This window comes from Hoplias malabaricus, chromosome 4 (assembly GCF_029633855.1).
Source record: "Hoplias malabaricus isolate fHopMal1 chromosome 4, fHopMal1.hap1, whole genome shotgun sequence".
In the NCBI taxonomy this organism is placed as follows: domain Eukaryota; kingdom Metazoa; phylum Chordata; class Actinopteri; order Characiformes; family Erythrinidae; genus Hoplias; species Hoplias malabaricus.
Genome location: NC_089803.1, coordinates 20,034,379 through 20,056,172, shown reverse-complemented (window position 1 = coordinate 20,056,172; position 21,794 = coordinate 20,034,379). Strand labels below are relative to the sequence as shown.

At 39.9% G+C, this 21,794-nt stretch overlaps 1 protein-coding gene across 2 annotated transcripts in view; it reads left to right on the top strand.

Annotated features, from left to right (window-relative positions):
* The window catches only part of atp7a (ATPase copper transporting alpha), a 32,931-nt gene extending 12,148 nt beyond the window's left edge, over nt 1–20,783 (top strand). For both annotated transcript variants that reach the window (XM_066667166.1, XM_066667167.1), the window contains 21 exons: nt 2,651–3,128; nt 4,016–4,735; nt 6,703–6,915; nt 7,590–7,753; nt 8,140–8,301; nt 8,624–8,700; nt 8,928–9,150; nt 9,273–9,506; nt 10,838–10,932; nt 11,045–11,172; nt 11,348–11,502; nt 11,762–11,896; nt 13,277–13,471; nt 13,679–13,861; nt 13,966–14,176; nt 14,695–14,841; nt 14,962–15,104; nt 15,991–16,194; nt 16,355–16,472; nt 16,724–16,826; nt 17,612–20,783. In XM_066667166.1, coding sequence (XP_066523263.1) covers nt 2,651–3,128; nt 4,016–4,735; nt 6,703–6,915; nt 7,590–7,753; nt 8,140–8,301; nt 8,624–8,700; nt 8,928–9,150; nt 9,273–9,506; nt 10,838–10,932; nt 11,045–11,172; nt 11,348–11,502; nt 11,762–11,896; nt 13,277–13,471; nt 13,679–13,861; nt 13,966–14,176; nt 14,695–14,841; nt 14,962–15,104; nt 15,991–16,194; nt 16,355–16,472; nt 16,724–16,826; nt 17,612–17,885 — 4,362 coding nt within the window. In that variant the 3' untranslated portion in view covers nt 17,886–20,783. The remainder of the gene's footprint in view (nt 1–2,650; nt 3,129–4,015; nt 4,736–6,702; nt 6,916–7,589; nt 7,754–8,139; nt 8,302–8,623; nt 8,701–8,927; nt 9,151–9,272; nt 9,507–10,837; nt 10,933–11,044; nt 11,173–11,347; nt 11,503–11,761; nt 11,897–13,276; nt 13,472–13,678; nt 13,862–13,965; nt 14,177–14,694; nt 14,842–14,961; nt 15,105–15,990; nt 16,195–16,354; nt 16,473–16,723; nt 16,827–17,611) is intronic.
* Nucleotides 20,784–21,794: the final 1,011 nt, after the last annotated feature.

The following is a 21,794-nucleotide window of genomic DNA, read 5'->3' as shown; positions in this document are numbered from 1 at the left end:
TGCACCCCACTAGTGGGGCATGTGGGTATTGCAGGTGGGGTATGAAGAATTGGAAGAAATTAACATTTCTTTATTAATGAGCCTGTCTTTATTAATGCCTTTCTGTTTTGCCAATAAAGCTTACTCGCTCATAATGGATTCATTAATAGACCTTAAACATACTAAAAAAACATTAGATAGTAGACGAGCAGCCAAAAATATGGAATCAAAATATGCTTCTATTCACCAACTTTTATTTTGAAAATGAGCCACAGAGATTAAGGTGTTTTTGGCAGTGAGTCAGACAGAGGGTGGTTTTCTTCTTTCAGTCCTTGTTAAGGCGCCTGTTCAAATATAAAGCTGCCCCAATCATCAGCTTCACTGTCCTCTGATTCACCATCAGAGTCTGGTTTATAAAGTTAGATTTTACCAGCTCTGGACTTGAGGTCAGTAACAAGAGCATGACAGATAACAATGACGGTTAATTAATGTTCAGCTACTGATTTACAGAGAGAAATTGTAAACTTGCAGGTGTATTTTATTACCATTTTTTGGGGGTGATTATGGGACAGGTGGGGCGCGGAAATTCCCCTTCGTCTGAAGTGGTGAGAAAGTTTGAGAACCACTGAGCTACAGCATGTAGTAGTTAATGTTTATGTTCAGGTCTTTGTCTTGAAAATCAGAGAAATTTACATAGATAATCTTATGTAGTGAATTGATAACAATAACTCAATTGTGACTTGTGCTAATCTTAGTTGTAATCAGTGTTATGTTTCTGGTTCTACTAATACGGAAACATGTGGTTGTTCATAGGTGTCTCTTAACAGACCTGCAGGTAGTGTGTATGTTAGAGGCAGTGTTCAGAGCAGAACATACAGAAAACATAGAGGGAGGTTTGGTATTTCCAGTATTGAAAAATTCATTTCCAAATTTAGTACTGGGTTTTAACTGTTAGGATTATGCACCATTACAATCAACCAAGAAAAATAGTTCATTCATTTATTTACATTTATGGTATTTGGCAAAAACAGTTCTCTGCAGCAAAATAAAGTTGTTTGTTTTTTCCATGTTACAGAGGTGGTCCTGCCCCAGTGAAAACTACTTTGCCATGTGTGTAAACTGTACCAACACTATTATTTACAGATCCATGCTGTGGAAAATATAGCAGGACAAAACTTGCCCTTACTGCCTGTCTGTCATTTCTCTGACATGCAAAGTGAACACTGCACCTCAGATTCAAATCCCCAGAACAGCATTCAGGAGCAGTGAACAGGCCTGTTATGTCTCTCGTGTGTTTAACCTGAACTGAACACAAGTTGCTTCCTTTTTTTCACTTAATAAATAAAATGCTGGCTTGTATACGTGTCTTACTTGTAACCCTGTGCTCATGGGTCAGGTGACTGTCAATGAATCACAAGTTCTGAGCGTGTGAGGGAGATCACTGGGTTCAGTGTGTGTGCACAACTGACATTTGTGAAAGAGCACAGTTTTGCATGTTTCAACAGCATTTATAGGGTCATCAGCAACTTCCATGTGATTTTACAGCTTTTGGCTTCTTTCATTGTGCAATTAAGTATGAACCTAAGTAAAATGAAGGTCATGGTGCCTTTTGTTCTGTGCTCTAAACTACAATAAAATGATGCTTATGACAAATCCAGTTCAGGGTCTTATCCAGTTCAGGGTCACGGTGGGTCCAGAGCCTACCTGGAATCATTGGGCGCAAGGCGGGAACACACCCTGGAGGGGGCGACGAATCCATTAATGGTTTAAAAATGATTTATTGTTCAATATTAGATTTTAAGGTTAGGTGAATTGGCTTTTGTAATAACTGTCCTGGTGTGAGTGAATGAGTGTGTATGTGTGGGAGTGAATGTGTGTATGCCCAGATACGGATTAACGCTCTGTCCTGGGTGAAACCCTAGTGCCTGATGCAGTCCTCCAAGTGGATGTTCGTTCCTGGTTGAGAGCACACTGTGCGCGTTGGGCTTCCGCTTCTTTTATATATATCTTTGTATATATATATATATATATATAATATAAATAAATAAATATATATATTTTATATATTATTTGTTGGTCAGATATAAATTGAGGTACATGTATTATTGGACAGCGATGATGGTAGTCCTTGGCCTACAGATACATGTAGAAGTCTACATGCATGTGCTTTTGTTTATTTGTTTTTGGGTAGTTATAATATATAATATATATATTAGAATGTGGAGAAATATTGGCAGTCACAATATTTTTACACTGTATCAACCCAAATGTGAAGAAAAGTATTGTTTGAGTCTAATCTGTGTAAATAGAAGAAGGCTGAAAGTTAAGTCAAAGATATCCCAGGTTATAGGAAAATAACAAAAAATGTGTGGTCCTGCAACTCACTTTAAGGACATAAGCGAGTGATGGTTATTTAAAGGTTTGTTTTGTTTGTTCAGGATCTAGATGGTAGATAGACACGCTGTCTAATTTAGGATAGTAATTGTAATATGTGCTCCGAAAAAGTCAATTGTATTTGTAATCATCATTATTTATACTCAGTTTAAATGTCAAATAAAATTTCACTGTGACAGGACTATTAATTATGACCTAATTATTAACCAAAAATAGTAGCTGTAATCATTCATAAACCTTTTATACAACCTTTTATCCTTTTTGTCTTCTACTGCAGGTTTCCTTGGAACAAAAGAGTGCCACAGTGACATTTGACCAGTCTCATCACAGCCCAGAATCTTTAGCAGATGCCATTGAGGACATGGGCTTTGAGTCCACTGCAAAAAATGCTTCTCCAGTAATGCCCGTTCAAACAGAAACCCGCGTGTACCCTACACTTGGATGTAGCCAAGAGGCTCAGCAACAGGCTCTCTCTCAGCTCTCTCAGCTTAAGGGTGTGCTGCATATTCAAGACAGTGTTGAGGGCAAGGGTTTGGCTGTGACATTTGTTCCAACGATGGTGAGTCCAGAGAGGGTCCGGGAGGCTGTGAGCTGTCTCATGCCAGATCCTGTAAGTTTTACAGCGCGAGGGTTGGGCCGCAGTTCTGGCAACATGGAGGTGGTGAAGATGCGCGTTGATGGAATGGTCTGCTTTTCCTGCGTCACAACCATCGAGGGCAGGATTGGGAAGTTAAAAGGAGTGGAGAAGATTAAAGGTGATCACATGCTTTGTGTGCTTGTGAAGAATGTCGTTTACATTTTTCTATTCATCTCAGTCTTTTCAAGTCTTGGTCTTGCAAAGCCCCTTGTCCATTATTGGAAGTTCCCAGAGGTGGCGCACACACAAGAGTCTGCATGTATAAAAACTTCTAAGATATTAACTGAACCCACTGTGAACACATCCTTCTGGGGACACACTGCTTGTAAAATCTCTGTAAAAAGGCATTAATTTAGTTGAAATGGGTCACTCCATACATAGAACCTGCACATGAGCCCGTCAACCAGCTCTATGCCAAGCAAGGACATTTGTGATTCAGTACTTGACCTCACTATTGTCCACATGGCTAAACGCCATCAAATACTCTCTCATATGTTTCAATATATAAATATAGTCAGTATCTTTCCATAAGGATAAATAGATATCACAACAGCAGAGGAGCAAACACCTACCTCTTAGAGGCAATGTTCGTGAGCTGCTAGGTGGTAAATATTGATATATTGTTTTGCTGTAGTTATCGATTAAGGTGTAATTACTCCAAATACAGGAGAGCACTAACTTCATGAAAGTAAACACAGACCGAAAGTGCTACGAAGCTGAACAGTTTGAGTTACAAATGAGTTTCTGTGATCATTTAAACATTTAAAGCAAACTTAAAAGCTTCAGTCATGTAGAAACAACAGTTTTTTTTTTTTCTTTATACATACCGTTCCACCTTAAAAGACCCTGAAAATAAACCAATGAGAAAACAGCAGTTCCCCAGAATCGTTGCCTATAATACCCTAGATTTCTTAATATACCAAATATTGGATGAGGATGAATTTTTTTTTTTTTTTTTTTTTGGTATGTATAATAACGTGAGTTGTATGTTTATTTTGTTTACAGTTAATTTTGAGTCTCAGGAAGCCACGGTGCTGTACTTGCCTTACCTCATCTCAGTGGAGGAGATTGTGAAACAGATTGGTGTGGCGGGCTTCAAGGCCACTGTTAAATCCAAACCCAAACAACTGCAGCTGTCCTCTGTGGAGCTACTATTAAACGACTCTCGTCAGACTAGTCCCAGCTCACCGGAGAGGACCACTGGCCATCCAGTAGATACCACCATCAGCACTACTACCTTGCTGGACGTAACAGGAATGCACTGCAATTCATGTGTGGTGAATATTCAGGACAATATAGGCAAACTGCTGGGGGTCACCTCAGTGCAGGTTTCCAGGGAAAAAGGACAGGCTGTAATTCAGCACAACCCAAATGTAGTTTCAGTAGCAGAACTGCAGAAGGCCATAGAGGCCCTCCCTCCAGGGAAGTTTAAGGCCCGCTTAGCTTCTCATGCTGCTTCTTCTCCTGAACTGTCTACAGTCTTATCCCAAGAGCCTAACTTCCAGCATCCACTTGGGTTCATAGTGCAGATCCATATAGAAGGCATGACCTGTAACTCCTGTGTTCAGTCCATTGAGAGCACCATGTCTCAAAAAAAGGGGGTGAAATCTGCACAAGTGTCGCTGGCCAACCATCAGGGTGTGTTTGAGTATGACCCAAATCTGACAACGCCAGAAGACCTGCGAACAGCCATTGAGGAAATGGGTTTCGATGCTTTTCTGCCTGGTGAGCTCCTGATCTGAACAGTTATTTTGACTAATAATGTGTTGCATTATAGTATTAGAGATGCAGAATTACATTAGAATAATAGAGGCTTCATAAAAACTTAAATTGCTGTCTAGATTTAGCTGATTGTATAGATGTTTACATTTTTTTACCCTCCCATATGTGCATACATAGTTATGAAAAAAAATCAAAACCTTAAGGGCCACTTTGGTAAATTTGCTGCTGCCTGAGAGGACATTTTGGCTTAAAGCCTCGCATTTCTGGGTTGAAGCCAATGTCTAGTTTTTTGCCTATGTTCATAAATGTGTAGTTATCTACTGAAGTTTTATTAGGTTTCATGCAGAGGTTTGACTAAGTATTGGATCATATGGTGCTAAATCAATGGCATAATTATCTGAATCTGAATTTTGAATGTTTTGTATTTAAAAAATTCAAACACATTAAAAATGCAAATCTGGGCCAGAAGTCAACCAGCGGCTTCTCAGGAAAAGTAAACATCCACAGAGTGATTAAGTGGTTTGAGAGTAGAACAGTATTAGTGTGTTACTGGACGCTCAGAGAGAAATGGGTTGAAAATTACTTGAATTTAATTTGAATCGATTAAATTGAATTTAGTTTAATTACTTAAATTTCCCTCTCAGATTAATAAAGTATCTATCTTATCTGTTATTCATATGTGGAGGTGTGTCTGTGACACACGCCTTATTTTCTGACTGAAAGTCAGCTCCTCTGTCCGTAACCCACACCAACACTGGACACAGGCTCTTACTGCCTTTCTGATGAGTTCAACACAACTTTAACAGGCGAGATCTCCAAAGTATTAAAGCTACAACAAAAGAGAGCGAGTGGTTGAATATTTTAAGGAGACTGTGGATCACTGTTTAATCAAACAGACCATCATAGAAGTCGAAACATTTCTACATAAGCACCCTGTTTTTTTTTATTACGTTTATATTACTTGCTATTGTTTACATGCAAAGGTGCTTGCTTTTAATGATGTTTAACATTACCATTAAAATATAATCTTTCCACAGATCACAGATTTTCTTGTGTAAACGAATACAGTGAAATTTCAGCACATTGTGTTCATAGAGTTCAGCATGTTTAAAAAAAAGACACTACATGAATAACACTCGTTTACAGTGATATTTTTAACCTGAAAAAATACATTTACTTTTATATATTTATTAACCAGAAAAGGGCATCACTGGGAACCTCTCATTTATGTAGAAATACTTTTCTGTCTGATTATAAAAGCTATGTGTAATGGAGTTCCGGTCGCCTCGTCTAAAATTAGTGAGGGAAAAAAACACGCACTCTGGTATTATCTTATTAATCCAGAGATTTGGTGTATGATTAAACAGAGACACTGTGTAGATAAATTGATCAAAAGGCAGTTCAATCAGATCTGTCTAGTTAAACACTGAGATTAATGTCTCTCTGGAGATTTACTTTTACTAAGAAGCCCGCTGGTTGACCTCTGGCCTAGATCAGTGTTTTTGCAATCTGAATTTTTAAGACTTTAATTGATGGGTTTGAATATTTAACTGAATATTTATTCACCACCTTATAATTTCAGGTTTGTAAAATGCAGCATAAATAAGAACAATTCAGATTCAAATACATATGCTATTGATTAGCTCCATAGGATCTGCTAGTCATAACTGCTGGTTTGATCACCAGTAATGCCTCAGGTATGTTGGCTGACGTGGCAGATCTGGGCAGTTGGCATACTCCTTCAGAGCATTGTGCTGTTGGGTGCGATTGTGTTGGTGGGTGTTTGAAAAGGGTGTATTCACATGATTTGGAGGAAGGATGTGGTTGCCTCCCAGATTTGTGGCACTGTGTTTGATTGGGATTTGACTTGTCCTGTTTGATATATGTGCTTTCAGATAAACAGGACTAAATGTATTTTATAAAAAAACATGTCTCTCTTTTGTGTTTGTCTGTGTGTGTGCTTTAAACAGAGTCAAATTCACTTGTTTCACAAGCAGCGAAAAGCCCTCCAACTGTTAGAAGCTCACCTTCGTCACCCACGCTGTCCACCATAAAGGAAAAGGAAATGGATAGTGACTCAGAGTCAGCAAAAACCACAACGTCCAAATGTTTTATACAGATCGGGGGCATGACTTGTGCCTCTTGTGTGGCCAACATCGAGAGGAACCTAAAAAACGAGCATGGTGAGCTCTGCAGGATACGTACTTTTTATAAAGATCATTGAGAGTTGACATAGTGAGACCATGAAGCTGTTCCCAAAACTCTGTTACCATTGACCAGCATATTAGAGGAATGCATCAGACAACATTTCTAGACTTAATTGTTATGAAAAGACATGTGAAGGCACCTGTTAGCATTTTGCATTAAAGATGAAGCTAGTTTGCCTCCCCCAACCTTCATTCACTGGTGGCTGCGTTGCCAGCTTTTGTGTGTTCCTCTTTTCTAGTCATGTTGAAATGTGTGGTTGGTGACATCAATTTCTGCTCAGGACATGTTTTCTCCACTGTATCTTTACACAGAAATTAGTTGTTTGCTGTTGCGTTAATGTTTAAAATATGGATATTTGACTGTTATAGGTCAGCTATAGGCATATCAATGGACAACGTGTATGGCCGTATCTGCTCAACTCAAACGTTTTATTTTCCCTCTCTTTTAATTATATGACGTTGTTTTTCAGTAAATTCTGAACAGCTTACAGAATTAGATTTCTAGTGGTTAATAGTTATTATAAACCTTGTGGGTAAGCAGTTAACTACTTGACTGCTATTTCCTTTGGGATAGAAATGAGTGTTTTCTTAGTGTTGCAGTTAAAGATGAATTAAACAATGATTATTTAACAGCTCTGATTCTCTTGAAGGTATCCAGTCAGTGCTGGTCGCGCTCATGGCCGGTAAAGCTGAGGTCCGTTATATTCCTAATGTCATCGACCCTTCGAGGATCGCAGAGTGCATCCGAGAGCTGGGCTTCACCGCGTCAGTCATGGAGAACTGCGAAGGCTCTGATGGCAGTCTGGAGCTTGTGGTTTGTATTTCGCTGACTTGCTTCATTATGTGAAAGAGGGTGGTGGAGCATTCAGAACACTTTTGTAAGCGAGTCTGCTAAATGCCCTAAATATAAACAGTCTACAACTCCACTCTGATCCATAATGCATCTTACACGATTACGCACATGTTCGTATCACAATGTAATGCACATTAATAATACTTTACACTACATACTTTTCTTTTTCATCTCATTTGTCTGTTTCACCCTGATTTTCTTATCTGCTTTTTCGTGTGTAAAGTTTGTTTTTATTTTTATTTAGCCTTGTAAATATCACACACGTGAACATTTGGCAAGACTAATTCAGTGTTTGAGTAGCATACTCGAGTCCAATAAAGTGACTGTTCTGTGACTTTACTCAACAGGTCAGAGGGATGACGTGTGCCTCCTGTGTCCACAAAATTGAGTCTAACCTGATGAAACAGAAGGGCATCCTCTATGCCTCAGTGGCCTTGGCAACGAATAAAGCCCATGTAAAATATGACCCAGAGGTCACGGGTCCTCGGGACGTAATCAAGTTAATAGAGGTGAGACTTTGAGGTTTCTCATCTCATATGCTGTATGTCTCAGGGGCTGATGGATTTTGCACAGATCAGATGTGGGCATTATCATTTATTGTTAGTGTGGTAAAATGCTTTTTTTTTTAAAAAAAAAACAAACAAAAAAAAAACAAAAAGGCATTGAGTTTCTTAAGTAACACTGAGCAACTGCATGTTTTATTATGAAGAGAGTTTAATAATTATAATACTGCTTAAGTTCTACAAAGCTCACTGTATTTATAGTTTTCTCTTTTTATGTAACTCTAATACTGCTACATTGGAAATTAACAGATTTGTATTTATTCATCAGAATTTGGGTTTTGAAGCTTCGTTGGTAAAGAGAGATCGTCCGGGAAGTCATTTGGATCACAGTAGAGAGATACAGCAGTAAGTACGTGTGTCTGTAAATGAGTTACGGAGATCAGTGTGTTTGTTTTGGACTGTGAGAGCAGGGATTTTACTGAGTGAATTCCTGAACATCCCCACGTTGGTTCTTGCTCAAATGTTTATGCAATGTTGGGGTTTATACAAAATCACCGCCACTGTAATCAGTTTATGAACTCTGCAGTTTTTATATGCGTGTGTTAAATATCTGTCATATTTTTTTCACCTAGATGGAGGAAGTCCTTCCTCATCAGCCTGGTGTTTTGTGTCCCAGTTATGGGCATGATGATCTACATGATGGTGGTCGACCACATGATTGAAGTGTCACACCATCACAATTCCACACCTGAGGACAGACAGATGTATCACTCCAACATGTTCCTGGAGAGGCAGCTCCTACCAGGCCTGTCTATCATGAACCTGCTCTCCTTCCTCTTCTGTGTACCTGTGCAGGTACCTCCCACAGACAAGCAGTGCTTGTTTCTGTCATAATAAAGTAATCTCTAATGCACTCCACTAGGGGGTGTCTTGATCGTTCAGACATTTAATATTTGGCCTTCTGCTCTTCTGTGCAGTTCATCGGAGGCAGATACTTTTACACCCAAGCATACAAAGCTTTGAAGCACCGGGCCGCCAACATGGACGTGCTGATAGTGCTGGCCACGTCCATTGCGTTCATCTACTCTGTGGTCATTCTGATGGTTGCCATTATAGAGAAAGCAAAGGTCAACCCCATCACCTTCTTTGATACACCGCCGATGCTGTTTGTGTTCATCTCACTGGGCAGGTGGTTGGAGCAGATAGCCAAGGTACAGTCCATTTTAACAGCTGGTTTTATTAGATTTTAAGTTCTCTCTCTATAAAATTGGTTTTAAATAGTAGTAATGAATTGAACATGATCAAAACATGTTTCCAAAAGTGTGGCTGGTAATGTTTGTTAATCATATTGATTTTAAAAGGGAATTCCTCCGGTTTTAATAATTTCAGTCATATTTAGTTAGAAGTTAACCAAGTGTTCATAGTGGTTTAATATGAAATGCTCCATTGTAGGGACTTACAAAATTAGATTGTTTCACTATGTTGCTAACAGTTAGAAATCTAAAGAACTGAATGTTTCTAGCTCCGGTTTCCTCCCACAGTCAACGTTGCAGGTGGATTGGCGACTCAAAAAGTGTCCATAGGTGTGAGTGTGTGAGTGAATGTGTGTGTGTTGCCCTGTGAAGGACTGGCGCCCCCTCCAGGGTGTATTCTCGCCTTGCACCCAATGATTCCAGGTAGGCTCTGGACCCACTGCGACCCTGAATTGGATAAGCGCTTACAGATAATGAATGAATGTTCCTATTCCTGTTTCCTCCCACAGTCCAAAAACACACGTTGGTAGGTGGATTGGTGACTCAAAAGTGTCCGTAGGTGTGAGTGTGTGAGTGAATGTGTGTGTCTGTGTTGCCCTGTGAGGGACTGGCGCCCCCTCCAGGGTGTGTTTCCGCCATTATTTTTATTTGAAAGTCTCCATCCCAGCTGTGAAGCATGTAGGTAGCAGCATCACACTATCATCAGTGGGTCTTCCAGCAGTGCAGTTATACTAAGAATTCCTTCGGATTTGTAAGAAAACATCTTATCGAGAACAAGGTGAATGTGTTGGAGTGTTCACGGCACAGTCCGGACCTGCATCCCATACTATATTTGTGGGCTAAATTGATAAAAGCATGTTTGAGCAAACTTTTACAGAGTGACAGCAGTTCTGCCAGGAGAAATGGGCTAATGTTCCAGAAGAGTATTGTGAGAAACTTGTGTAAGGCATATGTAAACTTCTGGTCTCAACTTTATACTTATTGTTGATGTTAACTTTACCAGAGGCTCTTTACTGTTCCTAAAGAAAATTGTGAGCTCAGGACTCATTAAAAATGGAGGAATCTTGATACTTTGGTTTTGTTACAAACCGGAGAAAGTAATAATGTTGTGTCAAAGGCATGATTTTATTGCTCAGAATATCACAACCTGTCATTTTTAAACCGGTGCTAATGTTGTTAAATTGTTTTTATTGCCCCTCAGATGTGCTGACTTTTTTACATTCTCTTACACAGATTGTTGATGTTATTGTTTTATGATTTGTCTTTGTTTCTCTCCCTTGTATTTGCAGAGTAAGACCTCAGAGGCTTTGTCTAAACTGATGTCCTTACAGGCCACCGAGGCTACTGTTGTTTTTCTGGATATAGATACGATGGCAGTTCAAGGGTATAGTACTTTATTGCTCACTTCTTCTAAAACAATAATGCAAAATCAGTGAATCAAATGACGTTATTAACAATGGAAACATCATAACATCATGCTTTTCTTTTTCTCACAGTGAAGAGCAATTGGATGTGGAGCTGGTGCAGAGAGGAGATATAGTGAAAGTGGTTCCAGGAGGAAAGTTCCCAGTAGATGGGAGAGTGATTGAAGGACATTCGATGGCAGATGAGTCACTCATCACAGGTTAGACAGGCATTATTTTATTTCTTAATTAAGAATTGGTTCCCAAAATAATCACTAATTCCCTTGTTTCTGCCAAATATTACTTGCCTTCACTTTATATTGCACAGCATTCTCTGCAATTTTTCTGTTTCTGATTGTAGAAATGTTATTAAAAGTTGGTCCTCTTGTTCTCTAGGTGAAGCCATGCCTGTAACAAAGAAACCGGGCAGTACAGTGATTGCTGGCTCCATTAATCAGAACGGATCCCTGCTGATCCGAGCAACACACGTGGGCACAGACACTACTCTCTCACAGATTGTCAAACTGGTTGAGCAGGCACAAACCTCAAAGGTGCACAAGACAAACGTCTAAGACGGAACATACTTACACGTTGCATATATGTATTTGACTGATAACCTAATTCTTTCATCCTTGTGTTGTGATACACTGTAGTTTTGTGATGCTAATTTATTAAATTATACATGTTAGGGTTTATACGGTGTATTGTTTGTGATGTTGTTTTAAATCTATAAGACTTTTAATTCAAACTAAATGGATGCCACTTGTTGTTTGCCCTTTGCCCTTATCCTCTTCTCTCTCTTGATCACAGGCTCCTATTCAGCAGTTTGCAGATAAGATCAGTGGCTACTTTGTCCCCTTCATAGTAGCTGTCTCTTTGTTTACTCTCATTGCCTGGATTGTAGCTGGATTTCTGAACTTTCCTCTGGTGGAGAAGTACTTCCCTGTGAGTACTCTCAGATCTGTCTGTCTGTCTATTTATCTATCTGTCTATCTATCTATCTTCTTGTCTCAGTGGCTGTCAATATTAACTTACTCATGCGTATGCCACAAGATGCTATTTGATGCTATTGCTTATAATGTAGGAGTTATATTTTTTTGTGTAATGTTTCTAAATTTCAACATAAATCTAGTCTATGTAAATCTTTAGATGATGTAAATATAAGGAATTACTGATTCATGTCCTGGCTTGATTTTCTGAAGTTGTTGTAGAAAAGCAGTTGTTATTATAATATCAGTCTTTCCCCTAATTCCGGCCACTGCCGTATATGGTGCAATTCTCTCTTCGCCAATCGCATTGGGTAAAACAATAAAACATAAGATCAAGACTTAGTAAGGAATTTAAACATCGGTCTTGCAAGAAATCTCATATCTAAACAATATTTAAGTATCTCTAACAGTGTTGTAATTCTTTGTTTGCAAAACTGCATGTGGAACACAACACATTTCCATTTCGCGACAGATATTTACCTCAGTGTGAAAGTTAGCTTAGCGGTTAGCTTCCTTTTCTCTGAGGGGAAAATCTACCGCATTTGTAATCCTTACATGTAGAGTACGGATACCAACACAGGACAAACGTAATCTCATTGTGAACCTCTCAAAACCACTGAATGTGGTAGCAACTGTCTTGTTTGACTTTCACAAGCAGGGGAGGTGGCCGAAGTTAGGGGGCGCTAATAATCTTAGCAGTATTGGCACCTACTTAAACAAAAGCGTTTTTATCTAAAAACATATTTTTCAAGCAAGTCTTGGACATTAATCTACACACATTTGACTCCTGAAAAATGTTGATTTGAGTGAGTAAAGTACTTCTATTTATTTACAGTTAGCTAAGATTGTAATTAAAGTGGCCGGAACTTGGGGTAATTACGCTAATGTGATAAAGTAAATTTTGTTAAAACACCATCTACAAGCAACGCATTTAAACATGGTTTTTCTACAAAGTTAAATGCACATTATATATATTTTTTAATCTCTATTGTTGTAACCTCTAACATGTTGAAAAATATATTATCTTTATTCCTAAAACAGGCCACGTTTACAGTTTCAATTTTCCCATTCGAACAATTTCGTAAATAATAACAAAAACGGTAACTGTGCCTAAAGGAAGTGTGTCGCTGTGAAGACTCAGTACTTCACCAAGAACATATTTGATTTGTTAAAGTTGAGCATATCACCGTGTGTAGTAGAATGAGTATCAGTTTGAATCCTTCCTCTACCACACACCCAAAGTGGTTAGACTGTGAAAATACTGGGAAATGGGTCCCCGAGCGTTTGTCTCCTCTGAACTGACTAGTGTATGTTTTTTTTTTTTTTTTTTCTCCAGTACTATGATAAGAGTGTGTCGGAGGCAGAGACGATCTTTCGATTTGCCTTCCAGGCCTCCATTACTGTGCTGTGCATCGCCTGCCCCTGCTCTCTGGGCTTGGCGACCCCCACAGCAGTGATGGTGGGCACAGGAGTTGGGGCTCAGAACGGAATCCTCATCAAAGGGGGTGAGCCTCTAGAAATGGCTCATAAGGTGAGTGAGCAAGAGATTTTACCTGTTTGAGGGATGAAATCTTAATAAATATATGTTTTTAAAAAGGGTTTGTGTTGTTTTTGCATTTTAACCCTGAATATGTTTTGAAACTAGGACAAATACATTTTAGTTTTATTGTGATTTATTTGTTCTGTTTCTGTGCAAAGAAAAAAACCTGACATAATACAAATGTCTTTTTTGCCCTAGATTCAGTCTGTGGTTTTTGATAAAACTGGCACCATCACATACGGAGCTCCCACGGTGATACAGGTGAAGATCATTGTGGAGGGAAACCAAATGCCTCGCTCTAAACTGCTGGCTATTGTGGGCACAGCAGAGAACAACAGTGAACACCCTCTAGGGGCAGCAATCACCCGCTATTGTAAACAGGTTTGCCCTTCCTTCAGTAGCTTCCAGTCCTTCTTATTCTGGCTGTGGGCCATATTTGACTCTGCTGGATAGAGTGTGTTTCACACAGTATTTTCTGCTTTCAGGAACTGGGCACCGAGTCACTGGGCACCTGCACAGATTTCCAGACAGTTCCAGGCTGTGGAATCAGGTGTCAGGTGAGCAACACGGAAAACCTTCTGAAGAGAGAAGACAGTGATGGTGAAGAGAACCTGCACAATGCTCTTCTGGTGCAAATCAGTGACTCCCGAGCTAGCTCTATCTCCCATCCTCTCATCATGGACCCAGAACCACTGAGTGAGTCTTATAGAACGATCCTCTAATTGCCGACATTTGTAACATTTAAGCCCTGTGTGTACATACTCTGTTCGTCAGCAAGCAGTTTAAGGTGTGCCAGGCTTGTGGGACTGTTGGGAGCTAGGACTTTCTTATTCTCACCTGTTCATTTGGCCAGTTCATGAGTTGTTACATGGAAAAGCATAAAAACATATGCAAATAAATGAATACCAGAGCTTATCAACGACGTTAATAATTCGGTTGATTTATTCAGAATATATTATTTACCATTAACGGTGTCATTCACAATTGTAAACTAAAATTCAGAAGGTATTTCCTCACCATTTGCTGGTTTTCCAGTCTGTTTGCGTTGCTGGAAACGGGTTTAATTTTTTTTTTTTTAAAAAAGCCACAGTGTCAGTAAATGGGTTAAAACAAATTACTTGGACAACAGCTATTCATGAAGTTCTATTTAGGAAGCATTTCCATTTGTTGTTTCGTTAAATCTATAAGAGTTAACCACTGCGCTGTCCTCTCAGCTCCATCACAGTCGAAATCATACACAGTCCTGATAGGGAACAGAGAGTGGATGAGACGCAACGCTCTGCTTATGCGGTCTGAAGTGGACGAAGCTATGGTGGAACATGAGAAGAAGGGCCGCACGGCTGTACTTGTGGCTGTGGATGGTTAGTGCAAAGTTCAATTATATATTTGTTACTACTGGATTGATTAAAAGTGGTTTAGAATATGAAAGTTCTTATTGTGATGACCTCTCACAGTGCATGTGCGTGTTTGCGTTTTCACAGGTGTGTTGTGTGCCATGATTGCCATAGCAGACACGGTGAAGCCAGAGGCTGAGCTGGCCGTCCACACCCTCACCTCTATGGGCCTTGAGGTGGTGCTGATGACCGGTGACAACAGCAAGACTGCACGAGCAATTGCAGCTCAGGTGTATTACCTTTCCTGTGTTCAGATGGATTTGACACACTTTTATTATTTGATATCAGAATTTTGTGTGTGAATTTCAGGCCTCTGCTTTGGAAAGTCCCAGTGTGAAACCGCCTTTGACTCCCTCACAGAGCTCCTGTCTGGGAATTATAATCCTCTTTATCCCTTTTGTGCTTTCATGTCTTGGTCACTTCATTGTAGTGCATTTCTGTCCAGCAGATGGAGCTACAGCTCTGAAATGCTTTCTTTGCTTTGATGTCCAAACAATAGTGATGGACAATAAACGCTGTTGGACTTTCCCAAGCAGTTACAACTTCTGAACAATGTGTACTTTGTTTTCATTAATACCTGTTGTGAATGGCTTCCCAGACTTGTGTTGTGTCTGAAATAGCTCCCTATTCATCTTTCCCCATATCACTGACTATGGAGTGCACTATTATAAGGACGTGAATTCATGAGAGTAGTGAATGATCTCAGAAACTACCTCATACGGGTTTTTACCAAACAGCCCAATGCATTATGGGTATCCAATACTTTCAGCTGGTGTACATGGGTTGAACACTAGTTTTTTTGGTGCACTGTGGGATTGTTTGAGTGTGCACTACATAATGGCGGATCCCCAAAATATTGCACTTGTATAGTGAATAGGGAAAGATTTCAGAGACAGTGCTTGATCATGTGCATTTATATCTGTTAGAACCAGCACTCTTATAGACTGTTTAGTCTTCTTCTGTAACCTCTGCTTAGCATTTGTATAGTGTTTGCACCTGCCTCCCAGTCTGAAAGGTTAAAGCACAAAGTAAGAATTTAACTGTACACTGTAACTGTCGGTTGAAATTTAGGGCATGGAAAGTTGAACTGACCTGGGGCCTGTGCTGTCTGTGCAGGTGGGGATCAGGAGGGTGTTTGCAGAGGTTCTTCCTTCTCACAAGGTGGCGAAGGTGGAGCAGCTGCAGAATGCAGGGAAACGTGTGGCAATGGTAGGAGACGGCGTGAATGACTCTCCTGCTCTGGCCAGGGCAGATGTGGGCATTGCTATCGGCACAGGCACGGATGTGGCTGCTGAAGCAGCCGATGTGGTGCTCATCAGGGTGAGAGACCTTTGCATGGGATACGTCCCCAGGATTTGCATTTTGTTTGTTTATGTATTTAAATTAAAGTTAAAATGTAATATTATGGACAGGGAGTTTATTTGATCCTCTGCTGTTTTTTGTGTTGAATATTTTTCTCACTCTCTTTCTTTTCTCACAGAACGATCTCCTTGATGTTGTTGCGAGCATTGACTTGTCGAAGAAGACAGTCAAGAGGATCCGTATTAACTTTGTATTTGCACTGATCTACAATCTTGTGGGAATCCCTATTGCTGCTGGTGAGCATGTGCATAAACGTTTGTTGATTCTCTTGGGAATTTGCTTCAAGTTTAACAAATGTTCATGAACTTGTTACTAAGCGTTAGCATTAAATGTCAGTTCAAGCCTAATACAAAAAAAAAGTTTGTTTTTGAATGCTTTTTCAGGGCGTTTTTCTGCTGCATGTGTATACACTTGTTTGATCACCTTAGACACTTTGAATAATAACTGGCCTTGGATGCAGGTGTATTAATTGCTGTTTTGTTTGCAGGTGTTTTCTTGCCCATAGGCCTGATGCTGCAACCCTGGATGGGCTCTGCTGCTATGGCAGCCTCCTCAGTTTCTGTGGTTCTCTCATCCCTTATGCTCAAATGGTGAGTGTATATAAACTTTCCCACACATTACCGAGACTGGTCTTGGTGATTTGTTATTTGACGTGTCTTTGTAGTGTTTTGAGATTGAATTTGTTTGGGCACAGTGGTCAGAGGGATTTGAAGCCATTCTTCTTGCAGGATAATGGCCAGGTCACTACGTGATGCTGGTGGAGGAAAACGTTTCCTGACGTTCCTCTCCTCCAAAACAGCCCAAAGTGGCTCAATAATATTTAGATCTGGTGACTGTGCAGGCCATGGGAGATGTTCAACTTCACTTTCATGTTCATCAAACCAATCTTTCACCAGTCTTGCTGTGTGTATTGGTGCATTGTCGTCCTGATACACGGCACCGCCTTCAGGACACAGTGTTTGAACCATTGGATGCACATGGTCTTACTGGTGCAGTGTGCAGTTAATGAAGATTGACCACCAGGCTGCTCCAATTTAGCCATGAAACCTCCCACACTACAATGACAGGTGTTTCAGTGTTATTGTCCAACCCCTGTATATATCTCAAACCTGACCAATCACATTCAACAGTTAACTGCTCTGAGATCTGGATCCGATTTGAAAGCATCTACATATGTGGCTTGAATCCATATTTAAAAAAATACTTCATGTGCCTGTGTTAAACCTGTCCTCAAATCAGACATTAATAAGAACTGATGAGTGTTTTGAAAAACTGCGTTTGAGCTGCCTGTCTGGACAAGGCCATGCTGTTTTTTGTATTTTTTCCTAATTTTCTGATGTGGTAGAATTATCTAGCTTCTTATTTTTCTCTGTAGTTATACTAAACCCAGTGCAGAGAAGCTTGAGCAACAGCTGGTGGGTCAGCGTAGACCAGGCAGTCTCTCCGACGTCAGTGTTCACATCGGAATGGGAGAGCTGCGTCGTAAATCACCAAACCTGAGCCTGCTGGACAGACTGGTCAACTGCAGCCGAGCCTCCATCAACTCTTTACGCTCCGACAAGCACTCGCTCAACAGCATGGCCCTGAGTGAGCCCGATAAACACTCGCTGCTCATATCTGGAGCCCACTGTGAGGAGGAGACGGTCTGAGAGGCCAGGCTTCGAGCAGCAGTGCCCCAACGACACATCCACCAGTAGCTGCATGGCTTCTTTCTACACCTCAGTGCCTGCAGGAGTGGGACCAAGGCACAGCCCTCAAAGTGTTCTCATCCTACATCAACACCGCCAATGCCCCAGTCCCGTGGGATTGGGTTTGAGCAGCTTTTTTTATTCCGTCGTATCGCTCATGCATTATTAGGTGTCATCTTCTTTGTAACTGGGGTGAGCTTGGTGTCAAATCCTGTCTAAGATGTGTAGTATTCATGTAGCAGTTTTACACTGACAATCTACATACCGACCAAAAGATTTTTGGATACACCACATGCTAACATGCATATATTTTGAAGTCTTTTATTTCTGTAAAAAAAATGATTGTATTATTGTGTTTTAGGAATTGAATTGAAAGAATATTTATAATGTCCTTTATTTATACTTTATGTAAAGTAATAGAAGGAAGCAGAGTTAGTTATAATACTATAAATTTGTTATTTATCCAAATATATATTTTTTATTTTTTCTTGCTCCCTACACTTGAGTGGGAGCAAAGCAATGCAATAGAGAATGTCTTAGAGCCCCAATCAAAAGTTGCTACTGCTTATAGTTTAGATTTTGAGCAGTAGTTATGTTTGTCTTTCTCAGTGTTCATAAACGTAGCCCTAGTTCTTTCATGGCACTGGTGCTGTCTTTGGCCCATTCCTGGTGGGAGCTTTTTCAGTGCATGAATGAACTTAGCCTCTTGTTTAAGGGATTTGATTACCTTATTTAGACAGGGAAAAAAATCATTCCAAAGAATGTGTTTTGCCTGTTATCTTTGAACAAAAAGCAAAACATATTGAGCATAAAGTCAGAATCTAATGTTAACATAATGGATAATTAACCGTTGGATAGAAAATCCTGAATCCAACAGACTTTCTCCCGTGTACTTCAGATTCAGTGAGGGTTTGACCTCACTATAACAACAGACTAGTAGAAGTGCTGACTTCAGTCAAGGAGATCTACTCCACAAAGAAAAGCAGAGAGAAATGTATGCATTTTCATTTTTTTCTTCAGCTTTGCCTTCCAGTGCCATGGTAACAGAAAAACAAGCAGCCAATCAAATCAAAACACAACAATGGCCTCAAAGAAGACAATGGTCAAAAAACACTACCTGGTCCCTCTATGGGCAGCATCAGCGTAAGAAGTAACTTCGTAAAACTTCTTGAGCTTAACGTTAATCACTCTAAATGTTCACACTAAAGCGGCTGGTCAGGTGGAAAATGGCTGCTAAAGAAATCGCTTTTAGTTAATGTATATTAAAATTAGTCAGGGAATGTGCCACTAACCTGGCTGTAAAACTAGGCGATGCCCCAGTCATCTGAGGCCGGGAGTCCTAAGGAGCATAATTAGCCTTGCTCTTAGGGTTGGACGGCCCCTTCTGTCCATCGCTACCTCGCACAGGAGGCTCATGTGATAGATCTAGATAGTTGCCATACTCATCTGATGCACTAAATTGTTCTGTGCTGGTGCATCAGTGACAGTTTAAAAAGAAGCTGGCCTTGTGTGTCTCAGGGGAAGCATGTCTAAGGGCATGACTAGGGAAGTTGGGGAGGAAATTCAGCAAAAACTGGGGATAAAAAAATATTTCAAGGAACAGATTGTCCAAAATGTTAGCATAACTAGCAGTTGGTGAAAGAAAGTGGTTACCACTTAGTTTGATTTATTATTATTATTGTATATAATATATTTATAATATATTTTTAAACAAGCAGGGAGTTGAGTTTCCAAAATGTATTGCTCAACTTTGTAAATAACGTGAATATGATTTGATTGATTTGATTTTGAAAGGTGTTAGCTAGGTTTGATAGCATAACATTGCATAGCTAGAATAATCCATCAAACGGATCCAGAGACATTTGTGCAAATTCTGTCTTAGTCCTGCGTGACCTATTTCGATATTCAAACACTCCTCTCCAACTGAAGTCTTCTCATTTAGAATCCCTTCATTAATTTCTTGTTTCATCGTAGCATTGTTAGCATGTTTGGTCAAGCTGTTCCTATTAAACACCACATAGTGAACAAGGCGCCTGCTAATTAAGGTCATCCATATTACACTATAATTATTCAAATAACTACAATGGATGGTCTGAGGCCGACTGAACATAGGAAAGCCTTCATTTTAATAATGTTCAAGTTTATAAATAATTCTTCAAGTTTAATAAATGCTGGGCTTTTTGAAGGATTTTCACATCTGTGCAGGAATGTGTTTAAAGCCAAGTCCAAGCTCTCACTATTGGCCATTGCTCTTAGACTCTTATTGTTTTCTCCTAGGAGATTTTCATTTTAGTGAAGGTCAGGTTATAAACCCTGGTTGTAATGGGTTTAAGTTTAAAAAAATGTTAAAAAGTTAAGATGAATATAATTTTCCTTTAATCCTACAGTACCTGTTACAGCCAGCTGTTCAGAGTCTCTGGGTCCTTTAGACAAAGACAAGTATTGATTGTTGAGTTTCCTTTGGGACATGTGCCTTTTTTTTCAGAAACAATGAACCTGTGAAATGTAGCTGCTCTCTCTGTTGCTGCGCTCTCATGTTCCCTTTTTTCATGAAGGAGGAAAAGAGGGATTTGGAACAGGGGAAGCCGTGTTACTGTGCCTTTTATTTGTTCGCTGTTCTGAAGGATGTTTGAAGGCCACAGAGGAGCAGCATAACAGATGTAGGCCTCCTGTAAAAATCAGTGTGCTTTTAACAGTCAACAGTGGTTTCACAGCACTCAGATGTTATTTATTGTTCTTATTACCATCATTTTTCTTACACAAGTCCGACTGAAGCTATGAGTGAATGTGATGTTTATGATGTGAATTTGGCGTATTTTATAGTTGTTACGTAACATGGACATTCAATAAACTGCAGCTTATGGGCTTTGTTTCATTCTTTCTTTTAGTGCTGTTTATAACAGCTCCTTTTATGTATTCATTTGTGATTTTAGAAAATTTAAGGTGGCAGGTGTTGAGTTAATAGTCATTTGTACAGTCCCTTCACTTCAACCTATACAACCCCCTCAAACAGGTTCTCTCACACTGACAGGGTTGGTATTAGAGCTGTGCTTAACTGTGTGAAATATTCACGCTGTAACATAATCTTCCATTGTACTGGTGCTGCTCTAGTTAACAGGCACTAGTCTGGCCACCGGTCTCTACAGACTCTCTATATATTAATATATATTAAGAGGGATCCCTTAAACGTAGCTTCTTATTATTATTGTGAATTTCTTCCTTATGGCCTCAACTTGGACATGGTTGTAACACCCCCTCCGATAAATATCAAGCATTTAAACCTTTTTACCACGTCTGTGTGGTCGCATTTTTCCAAACGGGCAGATTTAGACAGCCGTGGTTTCATATGTCATACACCCAAGGAACCGGTTTCATTAACTTGTCAGGTGGTGCTTAACTTGGCAGGTGAGTGGTGGAGGGATAAAAGGAGACGGGATAGTTGCATATACCTCAATCCGCTCGTACTAAATGAAGGCGAAGGGTTAGCTTCATCTTCTAAAGCCTGAGACTCTCACACCCATATGTTATAGGTTTTTAATCAGAGAGTGAGATATTGAAGACTGGAGATTGTAGCTAAGTCTTAAAATGATTCTGGCCACCAAACTCCAACACTGGACATTCGCAGCAGTGATTATTGTCTGTTTTAGGGTGGCTTGAGCCACTTTTAAAGGGTTAGGACATTATTTCACTTAATTCTTGCCAATGGGGATGAGTTAGGGGTCTCTACTGATGAATGGGGAGCTTCTAATTCTATTAGCACCACTCCCCATTTAATTCATTAAACCAAACGATTCCAGGGGGCCTGACCCACCATGACTCTGAACAGAATAATGCAGTTACAGAAAACAAATGAATGAACCTAACCTGGAA